The sequence below is a fragment of the Microcaecilia unicolor genome, chromosome 2 (genome assembly GCF_901765095.1).
Source record: "Microcaecilia unicolor chromosome 2, aMicUni1.1, whole genome shotgun sequence".
In the NCBI taxonomy this organism is placed as follows: domain Eukaryota; kingdom Metazoa; phylum Chordata; class Amphibia; order Gymnophiona; family Siphonopidae; genus Microcaecilia; species Microcaecilia unicolor.
This window is the reverse complement of record NC_044032.1, coordinates 65,071,338-65,097,154: the sequence shown is the minus strand read 5'-3', so window position 1 is coordinate 65,097,154 and position 25,817 is coordinate 65,071,338. Positions and strand designations below refer to the sequence as shown.

Genomic DNA, 25,817 nt, shown 5'->3' with positions numbered 1-25,817 from the left:
GTGGGTATGTCTAGGTCAGGGGCATAACAATGCATATACATTTTCGATTTTCAGATGCATATCTGATATTTTTCCTGTGTCGTACCACTTGGAGAAATAAGAGAGCACAGACTATTTTCAACAGCAAACTTACCTGCATTATTTCCCTTTGACAGTTGGCTACAAGGTATGCAGGTGCAATACTACCTACATAGTTTGCAACATTGCACCGTACTATCTTACAAGTTTGATCTCGTTTTCTTATGTTCCTTCTCTCATCTCCTATTCAATCCTCATAAGAAGTCCTCATTTACAGCCACTGCAATTTTCCTTTATTTCTAGTTCATCCCCAATATGTAGGCCAAGTATTTCATTATTCTCTGATGGTTACACGCACCTTAACATAGAGATGCATATAGGGGAAATTCTATAAATGATGCTCAAAAATCGGCACTGAAAAAATTGGTGTTCAATGCTATTCTTTAATGGGCACTCAAAAATTGAGTGCCCTTTATAGAATAGCATTGAGTGCCAACTTCAACACCAGAAATTATTCCTGCTAAAACTAGGTGTAATTTCTGGCACACAGTTTGGGCATACATCCCCAGTATTCTGTAACTACGCATAAATTTTAGGAATGCCCCTGACGTGCCCATGCATCTCCCTTGGCCATGCCCCTTTTGAGTTGTGCACTATGGAATTTGGGCACATATAGAATAGCGCATAACAAGATGTGCAACCAAATTCAAATTAGTGCCAATTAGCATCCAGTTACTGGCACTAATTGGCTCGTTAGCCAATTTAGTTGGGCACACACCTTGGATCGGCACCCAAATATCGGTGCCTCATTTTGGGTGCCATATATAGAATCCAGGGGATATTGTAGTAGAAATCATGGTAAGAGCATCACTCAGCTCTCACCTTGATACTATTTTGTAACTCTTTTCAATCTGAAATGCTTCAAGAATAAAAGAAAAATTTGCACAGCCACCCTTCTCTACATGATCAGTCATTTTTCTTAAGATTAATAACAAAATATATGAGCCTGTCCTGATATGCAGTTAGTTGATGCATGATGAAAATGTTACGCAGGTCTGCTGAGTTCTTGATCCATCAACCTCGGTTACTTTGCTCTAGATATATGTTAGACATGAGAAACTTAATACTTACAAGCATACTACTGAATAAGGTAACAGAATGGAAACAGCCTGAAATTGCTAAAATATTTAACACCATAAAACAAAATATTTCTGACATTTCATCAAATTGTAATCTTAAAGGCAACACATCTTTAGTTTGGCAAGTTACTTTAGAACTGTCATGGAAGAATCGCCATGCTTCCCTTTTCAGTAGAGCTAAAGAATCCCAGACCATTTTGTGTATCTTACTTTCCCATATTTTGTTACTGCTGGTAGATATGAAGGTTGCCCTATGAGTCAGCTTAAAAGTACATTAAAAACTAGAAATCCTATCTAAAATGCAGGTGGTCACATAACCAGGTCAGTCTTGTTGACCAAATTAATGCAGTGGGTTGGTGGTGGAGCACTGTACACAAAGGCCTTGGGAACATAAGAGGCCAGATATTGAGTAAATGTCATATTAGTACTGATGACTCTGTAAATTATTTTGGAACCTTATGGTTGAGAATGGGAGGGAAAGATACAGAACAAAAAAAGGGGATGATTGCACTCACATCTTTCCAACTGAGTACAAAGAAAGAAGGAAGGATGGCATAAAGGATCCTCCTTTACCATAGAGTTAGTACTCTCTTTACATAAGAACATAAGAATAGCCATACTGGGTCAGACCAGTGGTCCATCTAACCCAGTATCCTTCCAGCAGCGGCCAATCCAGGTCACAAGTACCTGCAGAATCCCAAATACTAGCAAGAATCCATGCTACCAATCCCATGCCAAGCATGACATAACAGCTTTCCTTTCGTTTGCCGTCAGCAGGGTTGGCTTGGTGAGGGTCCACTCTCAACAAGATCTCAGTCTTCTGCTTCTTAAACCCTGACTGGATCGTGGAAGTTTGAAAAATGGTGCTGTGACTCACCTTGTCTTTTACTCTTCCCAGCACCTGAGACTCCAGTGAGTAAGGGAGACTCTGAACACTGTCGCTTTTTCTGCCAAGTTAATTTCTTTCCAGAATATTACTCTTCATAATCTCTGATGTCACAGTGCATTTTCTGACTTCTAGTGTAAGAAGCTAGCTAGAAAAATTCTTAATAGTTACACTGTTAGCTTAGTTCAAGTTTCAAGTGTATTAGGATTTACTAGTCGGGAGTACCATCTAGGCGGCATACAATTTCATAAATATATAGTGGAAAGAGACCAAAAAAGTAGTGAATGCACGTAGACAATCATAGAAAGTGAGGGACGGCAGGAGGAACTCCATATATTTAAAAAAAAGATGGGGAAGGAACAAACAATAGGGATGCTCTTTGTAGATCTAGGGAAGAGTAGAGTGCTTTTAAGAATGAAGAGACTAGTTGAATGCACCTTGGAATAGGAACATTTTAAGGTCAGTATTGAAAATTAGTAATGAGGTCTGAAGCCATAGAAAATTGGGTGAGAAATTCTAGAGATATGGTCCTTGGACAGAGAAGATTGAAGCACGAGTGTGTTCATGGAAAATTTGTTTGTAACTTGGCATGATAAACAAATTCTGATCCTGTGAGCAGAGGGTGTGAGTAGGAAGATATTGCAACAAAAATCAATATAAGTAGAGCGGTTCCTTGGAAACTAAGGTTTTGAAAACCAGTAAAAGTAACTTATACAAAATTCTATGAGTAACAGGGAGCCAGTGGGATGCCTTCAAAAGAGGTGTAATGTGATTGAATTTCTTGGCTTTATGAATAATGCGAATGGCCATATTTTGTATTAGTTGTAGACGGTGTAGATCTTTGAGCCTTAGTACAAAGAATTACAATAGTCGATTTGTGATATGTGTGATATGATGAGTGAATGTACTAGGATATTTAATGCTGAGGGATATAAGAGAGATTGGACTGAACGGATAAGTCGTAATCTATATAAGGAGCATTGTACTACCTCTCCTATTTGTGACTGAAGCGAAAGTCTAGTGTCAATAAGTACACCAAGAATATGGGTGATTGAATGCTGTGGGATGGGGTGTTGCAGAGACAGATGGATGAATGGAAATCATTAGATGTGGTTAGTGAAAAATAGAAGCTTGGACTTTTCTGGATTGAGGATGAGATGGCGTTATTGCAAATGGTACCCCTGCTTGCTAATCACTACACATAAACCATTTTGAAAAATATATTTTTACCAAGTATCACTGGAACATTAGGGCACGGGAAGGGCAATTCTACAATTTGGTGCTCACATTTATGTGCCACTTAATTATGTAAATGTACAGAATCCTAGCAGTTTTGCAGGTAATTGTTTACTTAAGTGCATAAGTGATAGCAGGGAGACAAAACACTGTTTTGTAACAGTACTTGAAAGTGGTATGTACATAAAAACAAGGGGCTGTTCGTGTAGGCGGAGCATGAGAGGGGCATTGGGGAGCTGCCACATACCCATGCAACTTACAGAAAATTGTCAGTTACGTATGCCCCTGCTGTATTTATACAACTGCAGTTACACAGGTATGCTGGTATAACTGCGGTCGCATACATCACATCACAACACATACCCAGTCTGTGTTGGAAAACAATCTTTGAATCAGATGATGATGATATGGAAGGATTAGAAATGAAAAGTTCTGATGATAACTTGTCTATGGTAGCTGAGAAGATTAACTAGCCGGTGTCTAATGAGGAGAGTCCTATTAATGCAGATGCTAATGCTATATATATTACTGCTGGAGCTACTTCTAGTACACCATCATCTTCTGACACACCACCAGTGACTCAATGACATCAAAGGATTTCATAAGAGCAGCCAAGTATACAAGGTTTACAGAAGCAGGCTACAATGGAGCATATAGGATAATGTACTACCGCACTGTCCCATGCGAAGATACAGGCTGCATGAAAACTGGTTACACAGTACATAGGTAAAATGATTTGGTTGACCAGCCCCCTGCTGGTTGTGAAAAATGTGGGGTTTAAAGCGGCTGCTCAATCTGTTAGCCCCAAATTACAAAGAGCCCAGTTCACTAGGTGAGCACTGCATGTAGTAAATATAAACTGCTTTGATTGTATCACAGAAAGTCACCATATCAAATCCCATTACCTTTACTGCTTACCCACTGGTGGCATGCAGAGCACTGGGTGGGCACCAGTGACAATAGGCACTATGGCAAACTTCACAGACTTCCACAAACTTCTATCACCAATGCACATTAGTCCTGCATGCATGGTGCGCATACACAGATAATGTGCACTCTTCCAAAAGAGTGTGCTCTCTTAATGACTTTGGCCCCTAAATGAAAATGGAGACTAATGACACAACACTAAATAAACAATGCTGCAAACAATATGAGAAACAAAATGAAATGAATATTTTGTGCCACCCTTCCCTAATTCTGGAGTGCATTCAAGGCCAGTTTAAGGACCTTAAATTGGCCACAGCAATATATTGGAAGCCAATGTAGTTCTTGTATTGCAGGCCAGATGACTCCTAAATCAGTTGTTGGATGTTCCTCGGGCCACTGCAGTTTGAATTAACTGTAACTTATGGGTAGTCTTTTATGCAATATAGTAGTTACTATGAGACATGAATAATGCAAGTCAGCTGTCATGTCCCCTACCTCAACGCAAGCGGCATCCTCTGGCTGCGTGGAGTCCCATCGACACGCACACTTGACTGGCACTGCCTGAGCCATGTGTGTGTAGTCTTCTCTGGGTTTGTTCAGAAAGCAGTGGTTGCAGGCTCCTTAATTGCTTTGCCTCCATGCACCTGTTTCTGCTCTCTCTCTCTGCCTGGCTTCCAGGCTCCTTGATTGCTTTGCTTCCACCCACCTGGGTCTGTTCTTCCTCTGTCTGGCTTCCCTTGCTTCTCTCCTATTGATCTTCTGGTTCCTCCTTCCCCTGCTCTTGTCCTGTGGCTGTGCCCCTTCTCCCTGCTGATGTCAGACGCCAGCTGAGCTCTCCCTGGACTCCATGCTTTGGCTTCTACTTTGGTAGGTGTTTCTAACTCTGTAGTCTGCTTCTTATCTACTGGTCCCTCGTTTCTGACTTTGCCTGTACCTGGATTACTCTTCTGCCTGCCGCCTGCCTACTGACTTTCACCTATACCTGGATTACTCTCTTGCCTGCCACCTGTTTACTGACTTTCGCCTGTCCCTGGATTACTCTCTTGCCTGCTGCCTGCCTACTGACTTTCCTGTACCTGGATTACTCTCTTGCCTGCCTACTGACTTTCGCCTGCATCTGGATTATTCTCTTGCCTTCCGCCTGCCTACTGAATTTCGCCTGTACCTGGATTACTCTCTTGCCTGCCGCCTGCCTACTGACCTTCGCCTGCACCTGGATTACTCTCTTGCCTGCCGCCTGCCTTCTGACCTTCGCCTGCACCTGGATTACTCTCTTGCCTGCCGCCTGCCTACTGACCTTCGCCTGTACCTGGATTATTCTCTTGCCTGCCGCCTGCCTACTGACCTTCGCTTGTACCTGGATTACTCTCTTGCCTGCCGCCTTCCTACTGACTTTCGCCTCTACCTGGATTACTCTCTTCCCTGCCACCTGCCTACTGACTTGCCTGTACCTGGATAATCTCTTGCCTAATGCCTGCCTACTGACTGCCGCTTGTACCTGGATTACTCTCTTGACCTGCTGCCTGCCTGGCTGATACATTCATCACTCCGCTTCCAGCTCCATCCCATAAGTCCTGCAGGCTGCCCACACCTAGGGGCTCAACCTCTGGGGAACAGTGGTCAGCGCAGGTGAAACCCGGGGTTGTCCAGCCGCCAAGCAGAACCTGGTCTGAGTACTGGGCTCTGCAGCGCTCTACTTGGTACAAGAACTCAAGTCTGACATCAGCATATTAAAAATAAGATTGCTTCTAATAAAAGAGTCTTAAGCACATCACATGAATCCTGAGTGATGTTTGAAATGTGAATTTCCAGGGGCAGTGCATGATTCAAAGTAAGTACTGGGCTTTTGACCCACTCCTTTTAAAGACAGTCTTACACCATATAGGATCAGTGAAATGTCCAGTTTCAATTATGGGCCCTAAACACCTTAAGAACCTCTAATTTGGGGTCTGACATTAGCTTGTTTTTTGCCATCCATATTGAGTTTCCTCTTTATCTGGACCTATAGGAAAATGTAGCTGGGCATGCAGGGGATATAATTATTGAGCTAGTGTTTTTGTCCACAGGAATACCACTCAAAACTCCATCCCCTACTGTGAAACCAAGACAAGGAAATGGGTCAGCATCACTCAGCTGGACTATGAAACGCTTCTTAGAACCAGTAAGCCGGGTAAGAGAATGGAAACTATATATATATATATATATATATATATATATATATATAATCTGCTTTCTGGTAAGTATTCATCTCAAAACCCTTTTGGTACAATAGTGGTATGCAGACCTCTTTGACAGACAAAGTTGGATAATAATCTGAAGGAGTTGCTGGTTGAAGATTTTAATCTGCAAAATGTAGTTTGGAGCATCCCATATGTAGAATCAGAACAGTGCTTATCAATCTTTTTGTGGCTCTGACTCCATGATTGAGGCCAAATAAAATTGAGCCCCCCCCCCCCCCCCGAGGCACAGATGCGCCTATGAAGATCCCGCGCAGATCATGACTCACTTAGTGGCTTGGCCCACAGTTTGGGAAGTTCTGGGTTAGAAACCGTGAAATCTTGGACTTCTTCAAGGGGCTCTTGGTTATGAAATCCATAAGGGATAGGATGATACTGTAACTAGCAATAATGGTTCTGTTGCTAGGTTTGTGGTCATCTGAATTTCAGTGATTGTCAAATGCTTTGGTATACTCTTGGACCTCAGGAGTACAAAATGATGGAATAACTTAAGAAAGTGCTGGAAGGATGGAAAGTTCTTTAGCTTGAACAATATCAGGCTCTAAACCAAAAGGAAACATGGTAAGAGAAACAAATCTTTGCTAAGAAAGTACATAGAAGTGGCAGAGCAATGAAACTAGTCTGGCCTTCCAAGAGGGTGGTTGAACATGTAAGGGCAAAAAGATTAGCATTCAAAAATTACAAGGGAGAGAACACAGGGAAGCATATCTGGTAAAGCTGAGAGATGCAGGGACTGTAGTCAGAATGGTAAAGCCTTAAGCAGGAGCAAAGACAACTAAGACAGTAGAGTGAATTGACAAAGACACTTTTCTGGTATGTTAGTGAAAAGAGAAATTAACAAATGAAAAAGAAGAAATAAATGGCTCAATGCCACAAACCTCAACCAATCTTTTGAGTGAAAAGAGGAAGGAAAAATGTAAGACTGAGAAGAGAAAAGGAGAAGTTTGTGGAGGGAGATGGGTTAAGAACAGCCATACTGGGTCAGACCAATGGTCCATAAAGCCCAGTATCCTGTTTCCAACAGTGGTTAATCCAGGTCACAAGTACCAGGCATAAACCCAAATAGTAGCAAAATTCCATGTTACCAATCCCAGAGTGAGCAGTGGCTTCCCCATGACTGACTCAATAACAGACTAAGGACTTGTCCTCCAGGAATTTGCCCAAACCTTTTTAAACTCAGGTACGCTAACCGCTGTTACCACATCCTCTGGCAATGAGTTCCAAAGTTTAACTATTCAGTGAGTGAAAAAATATTTCCTCCTATTTGTTCGAGAAGAACTGCCATATGGCAGCAAATTAGATGCCAGACCAGAAAAATGGGTTTTATGTGGCAATTGCTGACCTGAAAGTAGGCAAAGCTATGAGGTTGGTTGGGATACATTCGGGGATATTAATGGAGCTCACCGAGGTTCTGGTGAGTCTACTGATGGATGTATTCATCTGATATTTGGAGATAGGAGTGTCTCCATTGGAACTGGAGAAGGGTGAATTATCCCTTTTTTTAAGAGTGGCATTAGAGAGGAGTTTCAGAATTTTAGCCCAGTTACTCTTCAGTGGTGGGAAAATGAGTGAAGATTCTGCTAAAGGAAAGGATGTATGCCACTTCTACCCATTTATAATTACATGCAGTGACAGCAGATACCATGAATCTACCATCCAGCGCTGGCATCATGGTAACCATTATCAATGCACAATTGGAAGAAAAAAATACAACGGTTTAAAAAAAGTTTTATAAAAAAATAATAATTCTTAATAACAAAAGAAAACAGATGGGGATCCAACCCTTGACCAAATTATAAGCGATCAAACATTACATTGAACCATATTATATTGGGTCTACAGTATATCTGGAATTCACCAAAACAGAAAAAAGCAAAAAATAAATAAACAAAAAAAGCAAACAGGATGTTAGGAATTATTAGGAAAGGGATGGTGAATAAGACCGAAAGTACTATAATGCCTTTGTATCGCTCCATGGTGCATCCGCACCTAGGGGGTCTTTTACTAAAGATTAGCTCAAGTTATCTGCAGCAGGGCCCATAGAAATAAAATGGGCCCTGCTGCAGATAACTCGAGCTAATCTTTAGTAAAAGACCCCCCTTGAGTATTGCGTTCAGTTTTGGTCACCGTATCTCAAAAAAGATATAGCGGAATTAGAAAAGGTTCAAAGAAGACCTTCCAAAATGATAAAGGGGATGGAACTCCTCTCGCATGAGGAAAGGCTAAAGAGGTTAGGGCTCTTCAGCTTGGAAAAGAGAGGCTGAGGGGAGATTTGATTGAAGTCTACAAAATCCTGAGTGGTGTAGAACGAGTAGAAGTAAATCGATTTTTTACACGTTCCAAAAGTACAAAGACTAGGGGACACTCGAGGAAGTTACATGGAAATACTTTTAAAACAAATAGGAGGAAATATTTTTTCACTCAACAAATAGTTAAACTCTGCAACTCTTTGCCGGAGGATGTGATAACAGCAGTTAGCATATCTGAGTTTAAAAAAGGTTTGGACACATTCCTGGAGGAAAAGTCCATAGTCTGCTATTGAGACAGACATGGGAAGCAACTGCTTGCCCTGGGATCTGTAGTATGGAGTGTTGCCACGATTTGGGTTTCTGCCAGGTACTTGTGACCTGGCTTGGCCATTGTTTGGAAAACAGGATACTGGGCTATATGGACCATTGGTCTGACCCAGTATGGCTACTCTTATGTTCTTATGAGGAAACAAGGTAGCTTGGCTTTTTTATCAAAATAAAAATGTGTTGAATAAATCTGATCAAAAATTTTTTTGATTGGCTGACTAGAGAATTAGATCACAGACAAGCATGGAAAGTGGTATTCTTGAATTCCAGCTAATTTGTTTTTATTGTTTAATAAAAGAAAATATTTGTTTTTGTTTGTTTAAACCTTTATTTCCAAATAAAGTGTTTGATTGGTCAGCATAGGAGGCATGTGCAAAAATTTCTATACACTTGAAATTGTTCAGGCTGATAAGGAAGAGTAGGAAAATGAAAGAGAATGGCATATGTGGGACAACTGTAGAGTGTGTTGATAGTGATGGGGAGTAGGATTGAGAGGTCTGGGGAGAGATCATTGGTGTTGGCTTAGGCATTTGGAAATGCCAAAGTGGTAGAAGATTCCCAGTCTGAGGAGACTGAATGGACGAAAAGGGCTTTTTCAGTTGTCATTTGCTATATTGTAGTATGTTAGAACAAACAAAATAAGAAGCATAAGAATAAAATCAAAAGAGGAAATAAAAATACACAAAAAGCTGTCAAGCAAATATTTTGAGAAATATGACTAGTTTGGGAGTTGATTTTGTCCCATTATTGATTGTCCCTGTGCACAGCCCATTGGCTGTACATACTTTTCTGGAAATTGTTTGCTTTAACTCATTTATCATTTGTCATCTTTTACGATTGTTGGAATGAGTATTTTCAATCTTATGAAAGTAAATAAGGTGAACTGGGATTGATGAAGTTCAGCATTTTAAGTCTTAAAAGGCCCATTGAGGCACAGAGAGCCATAGTGCTCACTTCCTTAGCATGTGTTCTCAATTAGCTGGGAACATCACCTCCAGATGGGTAATTCAAAGTTCACAGAGCTTAAAGACAACCATATTCATCATCTGTAAAAGTTTAGTTTAGATCCAGTCAGTAATCTCATATATTCTCGAAAAACTGTCCTGCTGTTTAAACGTGTGTGGAGTGCCACTGATATATTTGTGATCACAGCTGTCTTGAGTCTCCTCCTTATAAGGAGGTTTCACAAAATTCTCTCTTTGGGGTAACTTCAAAAAGTGTGCATAAGTGTAAATTCTGTGGCTACTTTTTACCCACAGTCTTTATCAATTCAGTTGGCAAAAATGTGCACAGAAATCTGCACCTCCTGTTGATGTGGGTATTTTTCAGTGTGTATTCACACACACTTTTGGATGCCCTATTTGAATACCAGCATGTACACACGTATGTTGCATATAGAAAATCTTTAGCATCATATCTGTTGAATGTTCTAATAAATGCTTATTAGGTGTATCATTAGTATTATGCTAACATTGTATTATATTTCTGGTATTTGAATTCCAGTTCTGTTAAATGTGTATATTTTTGATACTATTTCGTGGCAGTTATATTATTAGGTTTCAATTTACTGTTTTCAGGTTTACCTCATTTATTATAGTTGGTTTATTCTTGGTTATTTTACTATTGTTATGTTGTTAACAAAATTGTAAGTTTTATGTTAAACTGTACCTGTTGTACACCACCTTGAGTGAATCTCTTCATAAAGGCGGTTAGTAAATCCCAATGAATACATAAATGTACCTATAAGACCAGATTTCAGAAAGGTGCACTAGGTATAGATTGCAAAGGGGAGGGGATGACCAGGGTTGAGCTGAGGCAGGACCAAAATCTATACATGTATTCTCCATTTCAGAAGTGGGACACATATGTATGTCTTGATATTTCAGTTTCAGAATTTACAGCAGCTCCTGCACATGTACACGTTTTGCAAAACTGCTCATTTCACCCAGCCCTTGTTCTGCCCCTCCTGTTGCTAAATTGTATATAATTAAGGATTGCAGCCTCTGTTTTTAATTAGCAACATGCCCGTGTGTAGGATTGTAAACTGGCAAGTATACACGTCAGTGCTGCGGTTCCTCCGTTCAGTATATCAATGTACATCATTGTAAAACGGCCACGTCTGAACAGACTGGGAAATACACGTGTATTCCTGCATGTATTTTAGAAAAGGGTTTATGTTGGTAGATCCTTTTCTAAAATATGATCAGAATTGTATGCAGACTGACTTAAATTGGGCTGCATGTTTATGAGTGCATTCTCCACCCCACTCCTAGGGACATCTCCCAATACATACAGTTCTGTGTGTTGTGATTATACACGCATAATTGTATCCATATATGTGGCAGACAGTTCTCAAAACCACAATTTTTTTTTATCATCCTGCTAGACTAGTCCACACGAAAGGGCTACATTCCGCTACCTGCAGATGGAGGTAGAGAGCTGAAGTCATTCAGTAACATCACTGATATAAGAGCTACTATAACATGCAACTCTTCAGTTCACAGTTCACTTTTATAATAGGAGCTGAGTGCCTCGGCCTTTCAGTTCCTGTTGGAACACTGGGGTCCTCCATGCTGCCACCTGATGGTGTCACCTCAGAATGTGAAGTGTGCCCTATTTTACAGTGCCAGAAGGAGTTCGGTTCAGCTGGCATCCATGCCGTGATACAGCCATGGCTGCAAAGAAAGCCTCTCTGTGTGTTCCCACCCTGGCCTTCTGTCAGCTAGGTCCTCCATAGCATTTGTTTCGTCTCATTCTTGTAGCTCTGGACTGGCCCTATTACCCTTAGTACCTAGATCTGATTTGTCTGCTGGTGAAGCCTTCTTTGCCTCTTCTATGGGGACAGGACACACTGAGGCAGGGGCATAGAGGTTTGGGATCCTTTCTAGCTTACTGCATGGCTCTTTAGAGGTGTTACTTGAAGAACAAAAGTTCCTTGGCCTCAGTCATTGCCATGCTGCTGAAAGCCCACAGGCGCAGTCCACATCCCTGGCGTATGTCTTGGTCTGGCAGATTTTTGAATTGTAGGGCTGAGTGCAAGCTCTCACTGTGGTGGGCAGAGTTGTTTACTCTTCTTGCCTTTCTGCAAGAGGTTTTGGAACAAGGGTTAGGTCTAAACGCCTTTGAAGTCCAGATGGCAATTTTTTCTTGTTTCTAGGATAATGTTTGTGTGTAGGGAGGGGGGGGGTGCTCGTGGTGACACATACAGATATTATGTGTTTTTGGCACAAGATCAAACATATTTCTCCCCCCCTCCCCAACTGTTTTGCCTCAGTAGTGCCTCAACTTTGGTGGAATTTCTCTTTGAGCCCTTACAACCAGGTATCCTTGAAGGATTCTAGTCTGAAAACTGTGTTTCTGGTTGCAATTTGCTGGGCCAGAGGTGATGCTGCTTGGCAGAGCTGTGATTCAGGGGCCCTTGTCTTCCCCTACACAGTAGGATATGGCTTTTCTTCAAGCCATTGGTCTGTACTGGTAGCAGGATGATAAGGAAATTAACAGGTATGAATACATTTCACTTGCCTTTCCTTGAAACCTGCTATACCAGTCCAGGCCCTGGAAGATTTGGTGGAATTTTCTCTTCCTTAGTGCCTTACGGTGTATTTTTATTATTGGAGTTTGCAAGTGTGTTCCACAAGAAGTCTCAAGTAGTGAGATCTAGTTGTAATTTTCTTCTGCTTTGGCTTTGCTTTACTGGAGAATTCCATATTGCACCAACTTGTACAGGTAATGTCACTGAAAGACTTCCATTCTCTATCTCCATTTGCTGATAGGAAGATGCAACCCATTGGTCTAGACTAGTATAGCAGGATTTGAGGCAGGGGCGTAGCCATGGGTGGGCCTGAATGGCCCAGGCCCAGCCACTTTCCCTCCAGGCCCACCCGCCCACCCAACATCCCCTCACCCGGGGTTTAAATCTTTTTTACCTCCGTCGAAGCGGCTGCGTCATTGAAAGCCCTGCCCTTCGAGCTTTCCCTTCGTGAGTTCGTTCCCTCAGAGTCCCACCTTCTGGCGTCATTTCCTCTTTCCGCAAGGGCGGGACTCTGAGGGAACGAACTCAGGAAGGGAAGGCTAGAGGCAGGCAGGGCTTTCAATGACGTGGCTGCTTTGATGGAGGTAATAAAAAAAGATTTAAACCACGCAGGGTGCTGTGGCAGGAAGAAAAAGGGGGATGTTAGGGGGAGAAGAGGGGTGGGCAGATGGAATGGGAGGGGAGGATGGGGGTGAAGGAGAATCACTGAACATGGATGGGAGTGGGAGGGGAGGGCAGGGGAGAGAAGAGAATTGCTGGGTATGGATGGATGGAGGGGACAGGAGAGAGAAGAGATTTGCTGTTTATGGATGGATGGAGGGGGGCAGGGGAGAGAAGAGAATTGCTGGGTATGGATGGCTGGGGGGGGCAGGGGAGAGAAGATAATCGCTGGGAATGGGTGGCTGGAGGGGGGCAGGGGAGAGAAGAGAATTGCTGGGGATGGAGGGAGGCAGGGGATTGAAGAGAATTGCTGGGTATGGTGGCTGGGGGGGGGCAGGGGAGAGAAGAGAATTGCTGGGTATGGATGGCTGGAGGGGGGCAGGAGAGAGAAGAGAATTGCTGGGTATGGATGGATAGAGGGGGGGCAGGGGAGAGAAGAGAATTGCTGGGGATGGATGGATGGAGGGGTTAGGGGCGAGAAGAGAATTGCTGGGGATGGATGGAGGGGGTAGGGGAGAGAGGAGAATTGCTGGGTATGGATGCAGGGCCGTGCCGATGCGGTAAGCGGGGTAAGCGCAGCAGGGGGGCGCCCACTCTGGAGGGCGCCGCTGCGGTGCTTACCCTCGCCCCGCGCCGCCGAGGTCTTTAAATCTTTTACCTGGTCGCAGCAGCGTCAGTGAAAGCGCTGCCGACGTCTCCCTTCCCTTGCACTCATTGGTTCCCTCAGTGTCCCGCCTTCTTCTGACATCAGAAGAAGGCGGACACTGAGGGAACCAAGAGCGCGAAGGGAAGGGAGACGTCGGCAGCGCTCCACTTTCACTGACGCTGCTGCGACCGGAAGTAAAAGATTTAAAGGACCCAGGGCGCGGAGGAAAGAGCAGAGAGGCATGGATGGGAGGGCAGAGAGACAGGCATGGATGGGAGGACATGGATGGGAGGGCAGAGAGGCATGGATGGGAGGGCAGCAGCAGTGCCCAGGGAGAGAACAAATTGCTGGAAGGGGAGGGGAGAGAGGAGGATTGCTAGCTATGGATGCAGCAGGGAAGGGCAGAGAGGGACAAGGATGGACATGGGGGCCCAGGGAGAGGACAATTTGCTGGAAATGGAGGGGAGAGAGGAGGATTGCTGGCTATGGATGGAGGAGGGAAGGGCAGAGAGGGACAAGGATGGACGTGGATGGGAGGACAGGACCCAGGGAGAGAGAAGAAATTGCTGGAAATGGATATAGAGCAAGAAATGAAGAAGAAAGGAGGAAAGTAAAGAAATAAATGAAAAGGAAGCCCTGGAAATGGAGTTAAGAGGACAGATAGCAGCAGACTCAGATACTGGGCCAGCATGATCGGAAAAAGAAAGTCACCAGACAAAGGTAGAAAAAAATCATTTTATTTTCATTTTAGCGTTTGGAATATGTCCACTTTGAGAATTTACATCTGCTATCTTATTTTGCAATGTATAGCAATTTGTTTCTAAGAATATTGCTGACAATTCCAGTCAGTGTAGCAAGTGGTGAGCGATCATTTTCACGGGGGGGGGGGGGGGGCAACTGATAGTCTGCAGGGGGGCGCCAGAGACCCTAGGCACAGCCCTGTATGGATGGATGCAGGGGACAGGGGAGAGAAGAGAATTGCTGGGTATGGATGGATAGAGGGAGGGGAGAGAAGAGAATTAGATTGGAACCTGGGATCATTTAATTTTTTTTTCCTGGAGAGAGTAATGCATTGCCTCCCCCCAAGGCTCTCTCCCCGGCTATAGCCAGCTCTGCAATTTTGAGGGGAGGCTCAGAGGTGGACTGGGGAGAGAGCCAACATTTACCCATTTACCCGCACACCACTGTCTAGTGCCCACCCATTCAACCTGTTGGCCCATCCAAAAATTGCCTTCTGGCTATGCCACTGATTTGAGGAAAGGAAATTAACAGATATGAATACATTTCACCTTCTGAGAGATTTATTGTGCACAGAATCGCATTTGAAAATTGCCCCCCTCCTTTTTTTTCGTTTTTTACATGCCCTATGTATCATTCATATATATATATATTTTTTTTTTGGGGGGGGGGGGGGGTCCTGGCATTTCTCAAGTCTTGCTACTGTTTTTGTTTTTTGGGGGGGGGGTTGTTGGGGGGGGGTTAATTTTTGCTTTGCTTGCTTCCATTTTATGTAGCACATCATTGTGCACAAGAAATACTGTTTGAGGGCATAAGGTAAAAGTCATTCTACTCACCAATAATGCTACCAAATTAATGCTGGCAGAGAAACCTTTTGCAACATTATAGTCCAAGACCTCCCAAAATTGTCTTGGTGGCCCCCATATATCTCATGCATATTCATTGTGGATATCCTGAATACTTGACTGACTTGTGGGGTCACCAGAACAGGTATGGGAAGCCCTATCAAAGATTACTTCAGTTCTGCAAGCTATTTCCTTTCAGAGGAGATGGCTGTGATTATCTACGATTTCAACTTATATGCGTACCTCCTACCCACCCCCATCCTCCCACCCTGTCATAGTAATGCTTGAATGTTTTCACTTATATACACTGTCAGCTAGCACATTTGCTTATTTCCGATCTGACGAAGAAGGGCAACCTTCGAAAGCTAATCAAGAAATGTATTAAGGTATAAAAAAAGGTATCATCTTATTTTCTTTTCCATGTTTTATTTTGTTTGATTTCTATTGATAACCTTAAGAGTGGACTAACACGGCTACCACACTCCTCAACTTATTTTGTCAAATACATCACCAAAACAATTAAGGCCCTATTTACTAAGCTGTGTTAACTCTGTGCTAATATAGGGACTGATGCAGAAAACCACAGAGGGTCGTGTACCAATTGCTCGGCGCATGGCTTCTACCATAAAATTAACTACAAACAGTGAGTGTGCAAATTACTGGCATGTTAAAACATGGCAGTAATCACACACTGACAGGAAGAGTGACATTTAAAAAAGTAAATAAAGCAAGCCTCTGTCTGCATTTCCTGCAACAAATCACTGGTAGTCTAGCAGTTCCCCTTATTTCTGCCCTCCCCCAACCCCTCTCCCTCTGACTTAAAAAAAAATTCCCTAGCAGCAACCTGACCCGATCCCTTCTCCTGCCCCCCTTCTGATTTAAAACAAAAATCCCTGGTGTCTAGTAGCACCCTCCACCGTCCAAAAATCCACTCCGCCCTCCACCCCCCCCCCCCCCCCCACACACACACACTTTAAAAAAAATCTCTGGGATGCACTGCACGGGGTCTGACTGTCAAATAAGGGAATTTTTCCCTTATTTGGTGGTCTCCTCCCAGACTATCAAATAAAGTGTGAATGTGCATTCTTCTTCCCCTTGGAGGTTCTCCCTGAAGGGAAGAATGGGTGCTGCTGGACATGAGGTATTTTTAAGTTGAGTGTGGAGGGGTCAGTTCAGAGTGCTTCTTGACACCAGAGATTTTTTTTTTGGGGGGGGGGGCTGGAGATCACGTTGGCTGCGGGAATGCCACTATACACCAGGGATTTTTATTTAAGTTAGAGGATAGGTTTGTCTGAAGACACCAATGATGTTGAAACTGAGGCAGAGGGGTTGGGGATTCTCCTTAGCTTTCTATGGCACTGCAGACCTGGTGCTACATTTCTGGTGGTGTGCTCACCTAGTAGACATCAACACATCACTAAAAAAATTACCTACATTGTTGTCGATTAACTAAAAGCCTCCTTTCTGCGCTGATGTATCCTGGGCACGTTAGCATCAGCGCTGAAACCCTTTCTGCATCCTGTGGCCAATAATGAGTGCATAAACATGGAAAATACCATTTTGCACAGGGAATGGGCAGGGCTTGTGCCTTGCAGTTAACAAGGAGGTTATTCTACACATTGATAATGAGCCAGATAATCCGAAGCCGTTATTATCACCTTAGAAGGTATAACTAACTGTATCAAACAATTATCAAAATTCCTCAGACACCTAAATGGATGCTTTGTGTCTTATGAGGCTTTCCCTTTAAATGGGATTTGAGTCACCAAATGAAATAATGAAATATATGTTGAATTTTTCAATGCAACATTTTATTTATTTTTTTTTTTTTTTAAAGCAGTTGAATCACTCTTGGTATATATATATGAATAAGTCCAATGTCTTTTCTTTTGCTACCATTATTCAGCAAAGTTCCCTGGGCTCTGAAGCTGAGCTATCCCAGTACTTTACACAAGATGTTCCAAATCAGTCATCGTTTTCTGACTCGATGGTAACAGGCTCCATTGATGAAGAGCAGCTGTGCCAGAAAAGTAGCAGCAGCTCTTTGGATGACTGCATTGTTCCACCCAGCACTCCAAGTAAGCTTCAGCAACCAAAGAGGCAAGGACCCTGACTGCAGCTTTAAGTGGAGGCTATGTTCCTATCATTGCCGATTTCACCAGAGTAGACCATAAGTTAATCGCTTCCAGGAAATGGTAACTGAATGCAAAAAGCTTAGAGGAATATTTTTGTGAGGGCCACCTAACTGCTACTAACCCTGAGTACTGGAAGAAGTTTGAGAGGAATCATAATCAAACTGGTTTCAGAGATTAATCAGATTAGCCTTTTTCTTGATTGCACATTTTTTGCCCCTATGTGGGAAGACTGTGCTTTTCAGTTATATAAGGAACTTCTATAAAGTAAGAAATATATTTGTTTTCTAGTCTTTTTTTGTTCTATTCATAGTTTACAATCTCATAGCTAGTTGCAGAAGTGATTCTAGATATAGTCTATATTGCACAGAGCCCATGTTTTCCAGCAGTCTGCGTTTACCTCCAGATTCTATATATGGCGCCTAGATTCCGTGCGGACATACATGCATATCTTAATTGGCAGAACAAGGTAATCAGCATTTTTAACAGCACTTAACAAGCAATAACGAGCACTAATTGGCAATAATTACAGTTTTGTGTATGAAAATCACTAAGCGTATTCTATAAAGAACTGTGCCTAAATTGCAATCGTGAAGTTTAAAATAAATGTGTGTAACTTAAAAGGGGCGTATTTATGGGTGTTTTGTGGGCATTCCAAAATTTCCACATATAATTACAGAATATGGGTCAGTGCACCTAAATCTACATGCACTGATTTACAACAGGTTTTTATTGGTGTACATGGCCATGTGTAGATTTAGGTGCTATAGTATAAACTAAGCATATTCTATATACTGCACCTACATTTTATAGAATACGCTTAGCTTTGCTCAGAATTTTTAAGCGCCATATAGGGACAGGCTTATGAACCTCAACATGTATATGCTGGAAGAGAGGAGGGAGAGAGGAGACATGATAGAGACGTTTAAATATCTCAAGGGCATTTATGTACAGGAAGAGAGCCTTTTTCAACTGATGGAGAGTTCTGGAATGAGGGGGCATATGATGAAGTTAAGAAGGAATAGGCTTAGGAGTAATCTAAGGAAGTGCTATTTCACAGAAAGGGTGGTGGAGGCGTGGAATGGCCTCCTGGTGGAGGTTGTGGAGTCGAGGACTGTTTCTGAATTAAAAAAGGCATGGGATAAGCATGTGGGATCGCTTAGGAAAAGTAAGAGTTAGGGCTTACAGAGGATGGGCAGACTGGATGGGTCATATAGCCTTTATCTGCCATCATGTTTCTGTGTTTCTATATATATATAGAATCTGGCCCTTAATGTTGGACAGTGGACACTGATGGTTGAATTCTATATATGAAACTGTGCTTAAAGTTAGGCACAGTTTATAGAATTACGCTTATGCTCAGGAATCGTGCCTAACTGTAGGTGGGGCCATTTGCACCAACTGAAACATGGTGCAAATGTATATGCCTAAATTAGGCGTGTATTCCCCCTCATTCTATAGCAACACATGTAAATGTAAGGAACACCCATGATCCTCCCATTTCCGTGCCCCCTTTTTCACGTCACGTATAAAATTTAGGCGCTTCCAATTAAATCTAATTAAAGCCTATAATTGTTTGTTAAAAAGCCAATTATTGGTGCTAATGAGCTCATTTAATTGTGTGCCCAAAATTGTGCATGCAATTTTTGGTGATTTTTATAGAATTAGGGGGTGAATGTGTCACATTAGTTATTAAATATAATATCTGCTTATATTAGATGTAATCATTGAATTGAATTACAATTGTAATGAATTCTTTTCTAGATGCAAAAGAAGCTGGTGAAATGAAATCAGGCAGCTCTTCACCACTAATCAATGGAAAGACATCAGGTCTTGTCAACAAGCAAGTACAATGTTCCCATCAGATTAGTCTTAATGGGAATCCTAATTCTGTCCGTGGTCCCTTTCTGCGGCAGAGGAAGATTATTTGCTATGATGATGATGATGATGCTAGCAATGATGAAGATTTCATCAAGCAGGAAGATAACCTCTGCCATAAACCCAGTCCTAAGAACATCATTGGGAGAAATACTGACAAGGACTCTGGCATCATCATTGCAACATCTTCTGTTGAGGTGGACAGTGAAAGTCAGGACAGTGAGCTACCTAGAATAATTGGCAGTAAAGCTGCTACACCTTCATTTGGTAGCTCAATGGAGTCTGAAGACAGTTCTCTGGAACAAATGATAGACTTGCCCTTTACCCCCATCAAACCACTTGATTCTTTAGGAATGGCTGAGGTTCACCCCACTTGTTTAGGAGTAAGAGAGCACCTGGAGGGCCAACTCGAAGTAAAAAAATCTCCTAAATTAGAACACAAAGCTTTGACAAGAGTAAAGGGCATGATGAGCACTGAATGTCCTACTCTCCCTAAGCAAAAGACTGAGGAACATTGTTATCCCAACAAGCCTATCATAAAGACATGTTCTTGCAACAAAAAGTCTGAGGAAGTGGAGAGTGCAAAGTCAAGCACTCTTGAAATAGTTAATCTGACTCGTACTGAAAATGAATCATATGGCATGAATCTGGAAATCAAAACCATTCCCTTAGCAGTTGTGATAGCAGATTTACAGCGGGGTGGAGCTGCTGAAAGGGTAATTTGAATATTCAAGTGTTTTTGTGACAATATACTCTTTCTTGTTTCAACTAATTTAATGGATGACGTGTAAAACACAGGGACAGGCAAATGAGTATTTAAGGGCATCATCACCTAATACACAAATGAAATTGTCATTTTTTTTATACCTAATTCTGTCATTTATACTTTGCAGACTCAAAAATACTATTGAATTGATGTAATTTGCCTTGTATTAGATTGCCAGTTAAGTGGAATATAAATACCATATTAAATTCAGTTTGCATATTACCACATGGCTGCAAAGTCCACATGCTTCTTACCCACGGACTTTGCACTAGTTTTGAAAAGTGAAAGTACATGTGTACTTTCAGTTTTAAAATTGCTCATAGAGAAAAAGGGTACACAAACACTTGCATCCACTTTTAAAGTGGGTACATAATCTGGCCAAAACATGTGAGCTTTTGAAAGTTCAAAAGTGCATGTGCATTCCTTTAAATTCCTGCCTAACTCCACTGCTAGATGTGAGTAAACCGATCCATATTTTTCTGCAGCTTGGATCTTTTATGTATGGGTAGACAGTAGTTAAGTGGTCCATGAGGTAGCTTTCAAAATTGCCTTCTTGGAGGGTAATTTTGTAACAATCCATTTTGTGTAGCTAGTATATATTTCACCTGTTTTCAAAGAAAATATATGCACATAGTTTCTCCCTGAAAATTGCCCCTCCAAAGCTACACTCACACACTTACAGTGGGGGAAATAAGTATTTGATCCCTTGCTGATTTTGTAAGTTTGCCCACTGACAAAGACATGAGCAGCCCATAATTGAAGGGTAGGTTATTGGTAACAGTGAGAGATAGCACATCACAAATTAAATCCAGAAAATCACATTGTGGAAAGTATATGAATTTATTTGCATTCTGCAGAGGGAAATAAGTATTTGATCCCCCACCAACCAGTAAGAGATCTGGCCCCTACAGACCAGGTAGATGCTCCAAATCAACTCGTTACCTGCATGACAGACAGCTGTCAGCAATGGTCACCTGTATGAAAGACACCTGTCCACAGACTCAGTGAATCAGTCAGACTCTAACCTCTACAAAATGGCCAAGAGCAAGGAGCTGTCTAAGGATGTCAGGAACAAGATCATACACCTGCACAAGGCTGGAATGGGCTACAAAACCATCAGTAAGACGCTGGGCGAGAAGGAGACAACTGTTGGTGCCATAGTAAGAAAATGGAAGAAGTACAAAATGACTGTCAATCGACAAAGATCTGGGGCTCCACGCAAAATCTCACCTCGTGGGGTATCCTTGATCATGAGGAAGGTTAGAAATCAGCCTACAACTACAAGGGGGGAACTTGTCAATGATCTCAAGGCAGCTGGGACCACTGTCACCACGAAAACCATTGGTAACACATTACGACATAACGGATTGCAATCCTGCAGTGCCCGCAAGGTCCCCCTGCTCCGGAAGGCACATGTGACGGCCCGTCTGAAGTTTGCCAGTGAACACCTGGATGATGCCGAGAGTGATTGGGAGAAGGTGCTGTGGTCAGATGAGACAAAAATTGAGCTCTTTGGCATGAACTCAACTCGCCGTGTTTGGAGGAAGAGAAATGCTGCCTATGACCCAAAGAACACCGTCCCCACTGTCAAGCATGGAGGTGGAAATGTTATGTTTTGGGGGTGTTTCTCTGCTAAGGGCACAGGACTACTTCACCGCATCAATGGGAGAATGGATGGGGCCATGTACCGTACAATTCTGAGTGACAACCTCCTTCCCTCCGCCAGGGCCTTAAAAATGGGTCGTGGCTGGGTCTTCCAGCACGACAATGACCCAAAACATACAGCCAAGGCAACAAAGGAGTGGCTCAGGAAGAAGCACATTAGGGTCATGGAGTGGCCTAGCCAGTCACCAGACCTTAATCCCATTGAAAACTTATGGAGGGAGCTGAAGCTGCGAGTTGCCAAGCGACAGCCCAGAACTCTTAATGATTTAGAGATGATCTGCAAAGAGGAGTGGACCAAAATTCCTCCTGACATGTGTGCAAACCTCATCATCAACTACAGAAGACGTCTGACCGCTGTGCTTGCCAACAAGGGTTTTGCCACCAAGTATTAGGTCTTGTTTGCCAGAGGGATTAAATACTTATTTCCCTCTGCAGAATGCAAATAAATTCATATACTTTCCACAATGTGATTTTCCGGATTTAATTTGTGATGTGCTATCTCTCACTGTTACCAATAACCTACCCTTCAATTATGGGCTGCTCATGTCTTTGTCAGTGGGCAAACTTACAAAATCAGCAAGGGATCAAATACTTATTTCCCCCACTGTATACCTGCTGTTTGATAGGCATGATGTTTTCTCAAAAATTGAAAATGCAAACGTTTGCATTTATGTCTAAACCCTGTCCCAGTTCCACCACCAGTAAAGCCTTTGACATTGGTAAGCTGTGTGTAAAAAACCTGTATCCACATGTAGTCTGGGCAGTTTTATTGCAAGCTGTTTTTGTGCATAATCTAAAGTTTTATGTATCCAAATGGCTTCTAAAATTGTCCTTAAATGTCAGATTATGTACAAGCTATTCGGCATTCCAAACACACTGCATCCCTAGCCAGTTCTCCAGAACAGAAAAATAATGGTTTCCTGCTTTCAAATTATGTAGTGGTTAGCAACTTTCCTAGACTGTAACTATATTTCTTTAGCTACTATTATCCTGTTCTTCTAAATCCTTGTCCGTTTCTTTTCAGGTTTATAGTTCTAGTTTAATGACAAAATATTCAACAATTTCACGATGGGGAGGTCAAGTTTTACAAAGTTAGTTGGTAGGGGTATGCATGTGCTAGCATACATTTGGTTTGTTAGCATGCCTTTAAAAATATAGTGCATGCTAAATCAATTTAACATACATTAAATTTTGAAGCAAAAAGAAAATGGGAAAAAGGTTGAAAATGACCTGAAAATAAGCCAAAAAATTTTCCCCAATGCATTGGGTGTCTGGAAATGACCTACCTGGCAAGAAAGTATCAATGGGAATTAATAAGTTTATTTTTAGCCACAAAATACGAGTAGGCATGAAAGTAGACATATTTAAGTCAGGGAGGCAAATAATGTGTACATCAGTGGTTCCTAAATGTGGTTCAGCCAGTCAGGTTTTCAGGATGTGCACAATAAATATTCATGAGATAGAAGTGGAGGCAGTGCATGTAAAATCTCTCTCATGGATATTCATTGTGGGTATCCTGAAAACCTGACTGGCTGGGATGCCTCTAGGACCAGGTTTGAGAACCACTGGTGTAGATTGTATTTTCAAATCTGTGTAGAAAATGTACCCAGAGAAAAGCAATGGGTACAAGTTTATAAGTACTGTTTCCCCAGAACAATTTCCAAAGGAAAGTAAGTACATGCTTTCCTTTGAAAATTGGTACAAAGTATTTGGGGGGCTTTGTATCAATGAAGGCAATTTTGAAAAAAATCTTTTCTTTTTCTTAACCTTGGAAGGTCTACCCTTCTTGCCTCTATCCTGTTATCTGTAATTCCAGAACCTCCTTTTTGTTGGAAGAGGCTCGCCAAGGACAGATGCTTGTAGCACACTCCATTTATCACTACCTTTGTCACTTCCCATTCATCTAGTTTCTACCACAAAAATTTTAGGTCCTGTATCTGGTCACTTATTTATGTTTCCATCATAGAATCCTGTCAATCGCCTTGCTGAAATCCAAGCACACCATTTCTCATGCTCTTTTCTGCTCCAACTCTCTAGTCACTCAGTCAAAGAAATTAATGAAATTTGCCTGATAAGATCTACTTCTGGTTAAAAAAAAATGCTGCCCCAAATCCTGTAATCCAGGTATTCCTGAAACTGTGCTACCTTTGTTTTAGGAATTATTCTATTAATTTTACCCACCACCATAATCAGACTAACTGGCCTGTAATTCCTGATCTCCTGCTTACTTTTCCTTTTGTGTTGTCTGCAGTTCTCCAGTCCATGTCAGACAGTGGAGAAACCAGAACATCCCCTAGTTTTCTTAATAGATGTTCCCATCTGGCCCCATTACTTCGTCTATAATGTAGCTGGCTCCTCACAAATTGTTCAAGGTCATTTCTATTTGTGTCCATTTTCTGTGGTCCTACCTTTCTCAATGAGCACCAAGCAGAAATATTTGTTAAGCAATGCTAAATTTATTCAATAGAGAGCCAGAAAAACTATGGACAGAAATAAGATATCATCAAAGACAAATCACAGAAGAATTTAGTCAAGATCAGAAAGTCAAAGAAGTCCAAATTATTATCTGAGCAAATGGTGGAAATAACAGAGAAAAGGAAAGACTCAAAAAAAGAAGAGTAATAAAGATCTTGTGAAAGAACTAAATAGGGATTTCCAGAAACTGGCTGGAAGAGATGAGAACCAATACTACAACAAACTCTGTAAAGAAACTGAAGATGCAAACAAATTTGGAAGTACAAGGACTATTTTTCAAGAAATCTGAAATCAAAACTTCCAACCATGAATTTACAAGTTGTAAGGTGACAATGGACAACTACTAATTCAGGAGTGGGCATTGTGCAGCTTCGGGGCTGAATGTGGCCCACAAGATCACGGGAAAAGTTTTGGAAATTTTAAATATTGTACTTTGCAAATATTTTCAGAATAGCGACTCTAGCAGTTTGTTTCTTTCATTTTTAGTAAACATTTTACTTATTTATTTACCACAGAAGGTCTATGAATCTCTAGTTCTGACATTACATAGTGTTGTAGCCCGCTAGGAATAGTAATGACATTCATGCGACCCTCTGTATATAAAAGTTGCCCACCCCTGTACTAATTGGAGGATTGTAGATCATGCAAAGGTAGAAGGGATATACAGAAAACCTGTACAGTAGAGACACTGATATAGACTACACCATAGGTAGTGGCCTATTGTGGATTAAAAACTGGTTAGAGGATAGAAAACAGAGAGTAGGTTTAAATGGTCAGCATTCTCAATGGAGAAGGGTAGATAGTGGGCTTCCTCAGGGGTCTGTGCTGGGACCGCTGCTTGTTAACATATTTATAAATGATTTAGAGATGGGAGTAATTAGGTAATTAAATTTGCTGATGACACAAGGAGAGGCATAATCGAAAGGGACACCCAAGTTTTTCTGAGGACGTCCTCGCAGGACGTCCCGTGAAGGGGCGGGGAAACCCGTATTATCAAAATGAGATGGATGCCCATCTTTTGTTTTGTTAATATGGTCGGGGACGCCCAAATCTTGGAAATTTAGGTCGATCTTAGAGACGGTCGTCCCCGATTTTCGGCGATAATGGAAACCGAGGACGACCATCTCAGAAACGACCAAATCCAAGCCATTTGGTCATGGGAAGAGCCAACATTCGTAGTGCACTGCTCCCCCTCACATGCCAGGACACCAACCTGGCACCCTAGGGGGCACTGTAGTGGACTTAAGAAATTGCTCCCAGGTTCATAGCTCCCTTACCGTGTGTGCTGAGCCCCCCCCCCCAAAAAACCCACTACCCACAACTGTACACCACTACCATAGCCCTTATGGGTGAAGGGGGGCACCTAGATGTGGGTACAGTGGGTTTGTGGTGGGTTTTGGAGGGCTCACATTTACGACCACAAGTGTAACAGGTAGAGGGGTATGGGCCTGGGTCCGCCTG

General features: G+C 42.2%; 1 protein-coding gene across 1 annotated transcript in view; it reads left to right on the top strand.

The window, feature by feature from the left end:
- Positions 1–25,817, top strand: part of PDZD2 (PDZ domain containing 2) — a 307,044-nt gene that overhangs the window by 205,604 nt on the left and 75,623 nt on the right. The window contains exons 14-16 of the mRNA XM_030193000.1: positions 6,273–6,376; positions 17,347–17,518; positions 19,337–20,166. Of these exons, the coding sequence (XP_030048860.1) occupies positions 6,273–6,376; positions 17,347–17,518; positions 19,337–20,166 (1,106 nt within the window). The remainder of the gene's footprint in view (positions 1–6,272; positions 6,377–17,346; positions 17,519–19,336; positions 20,167–25,817) is intronic.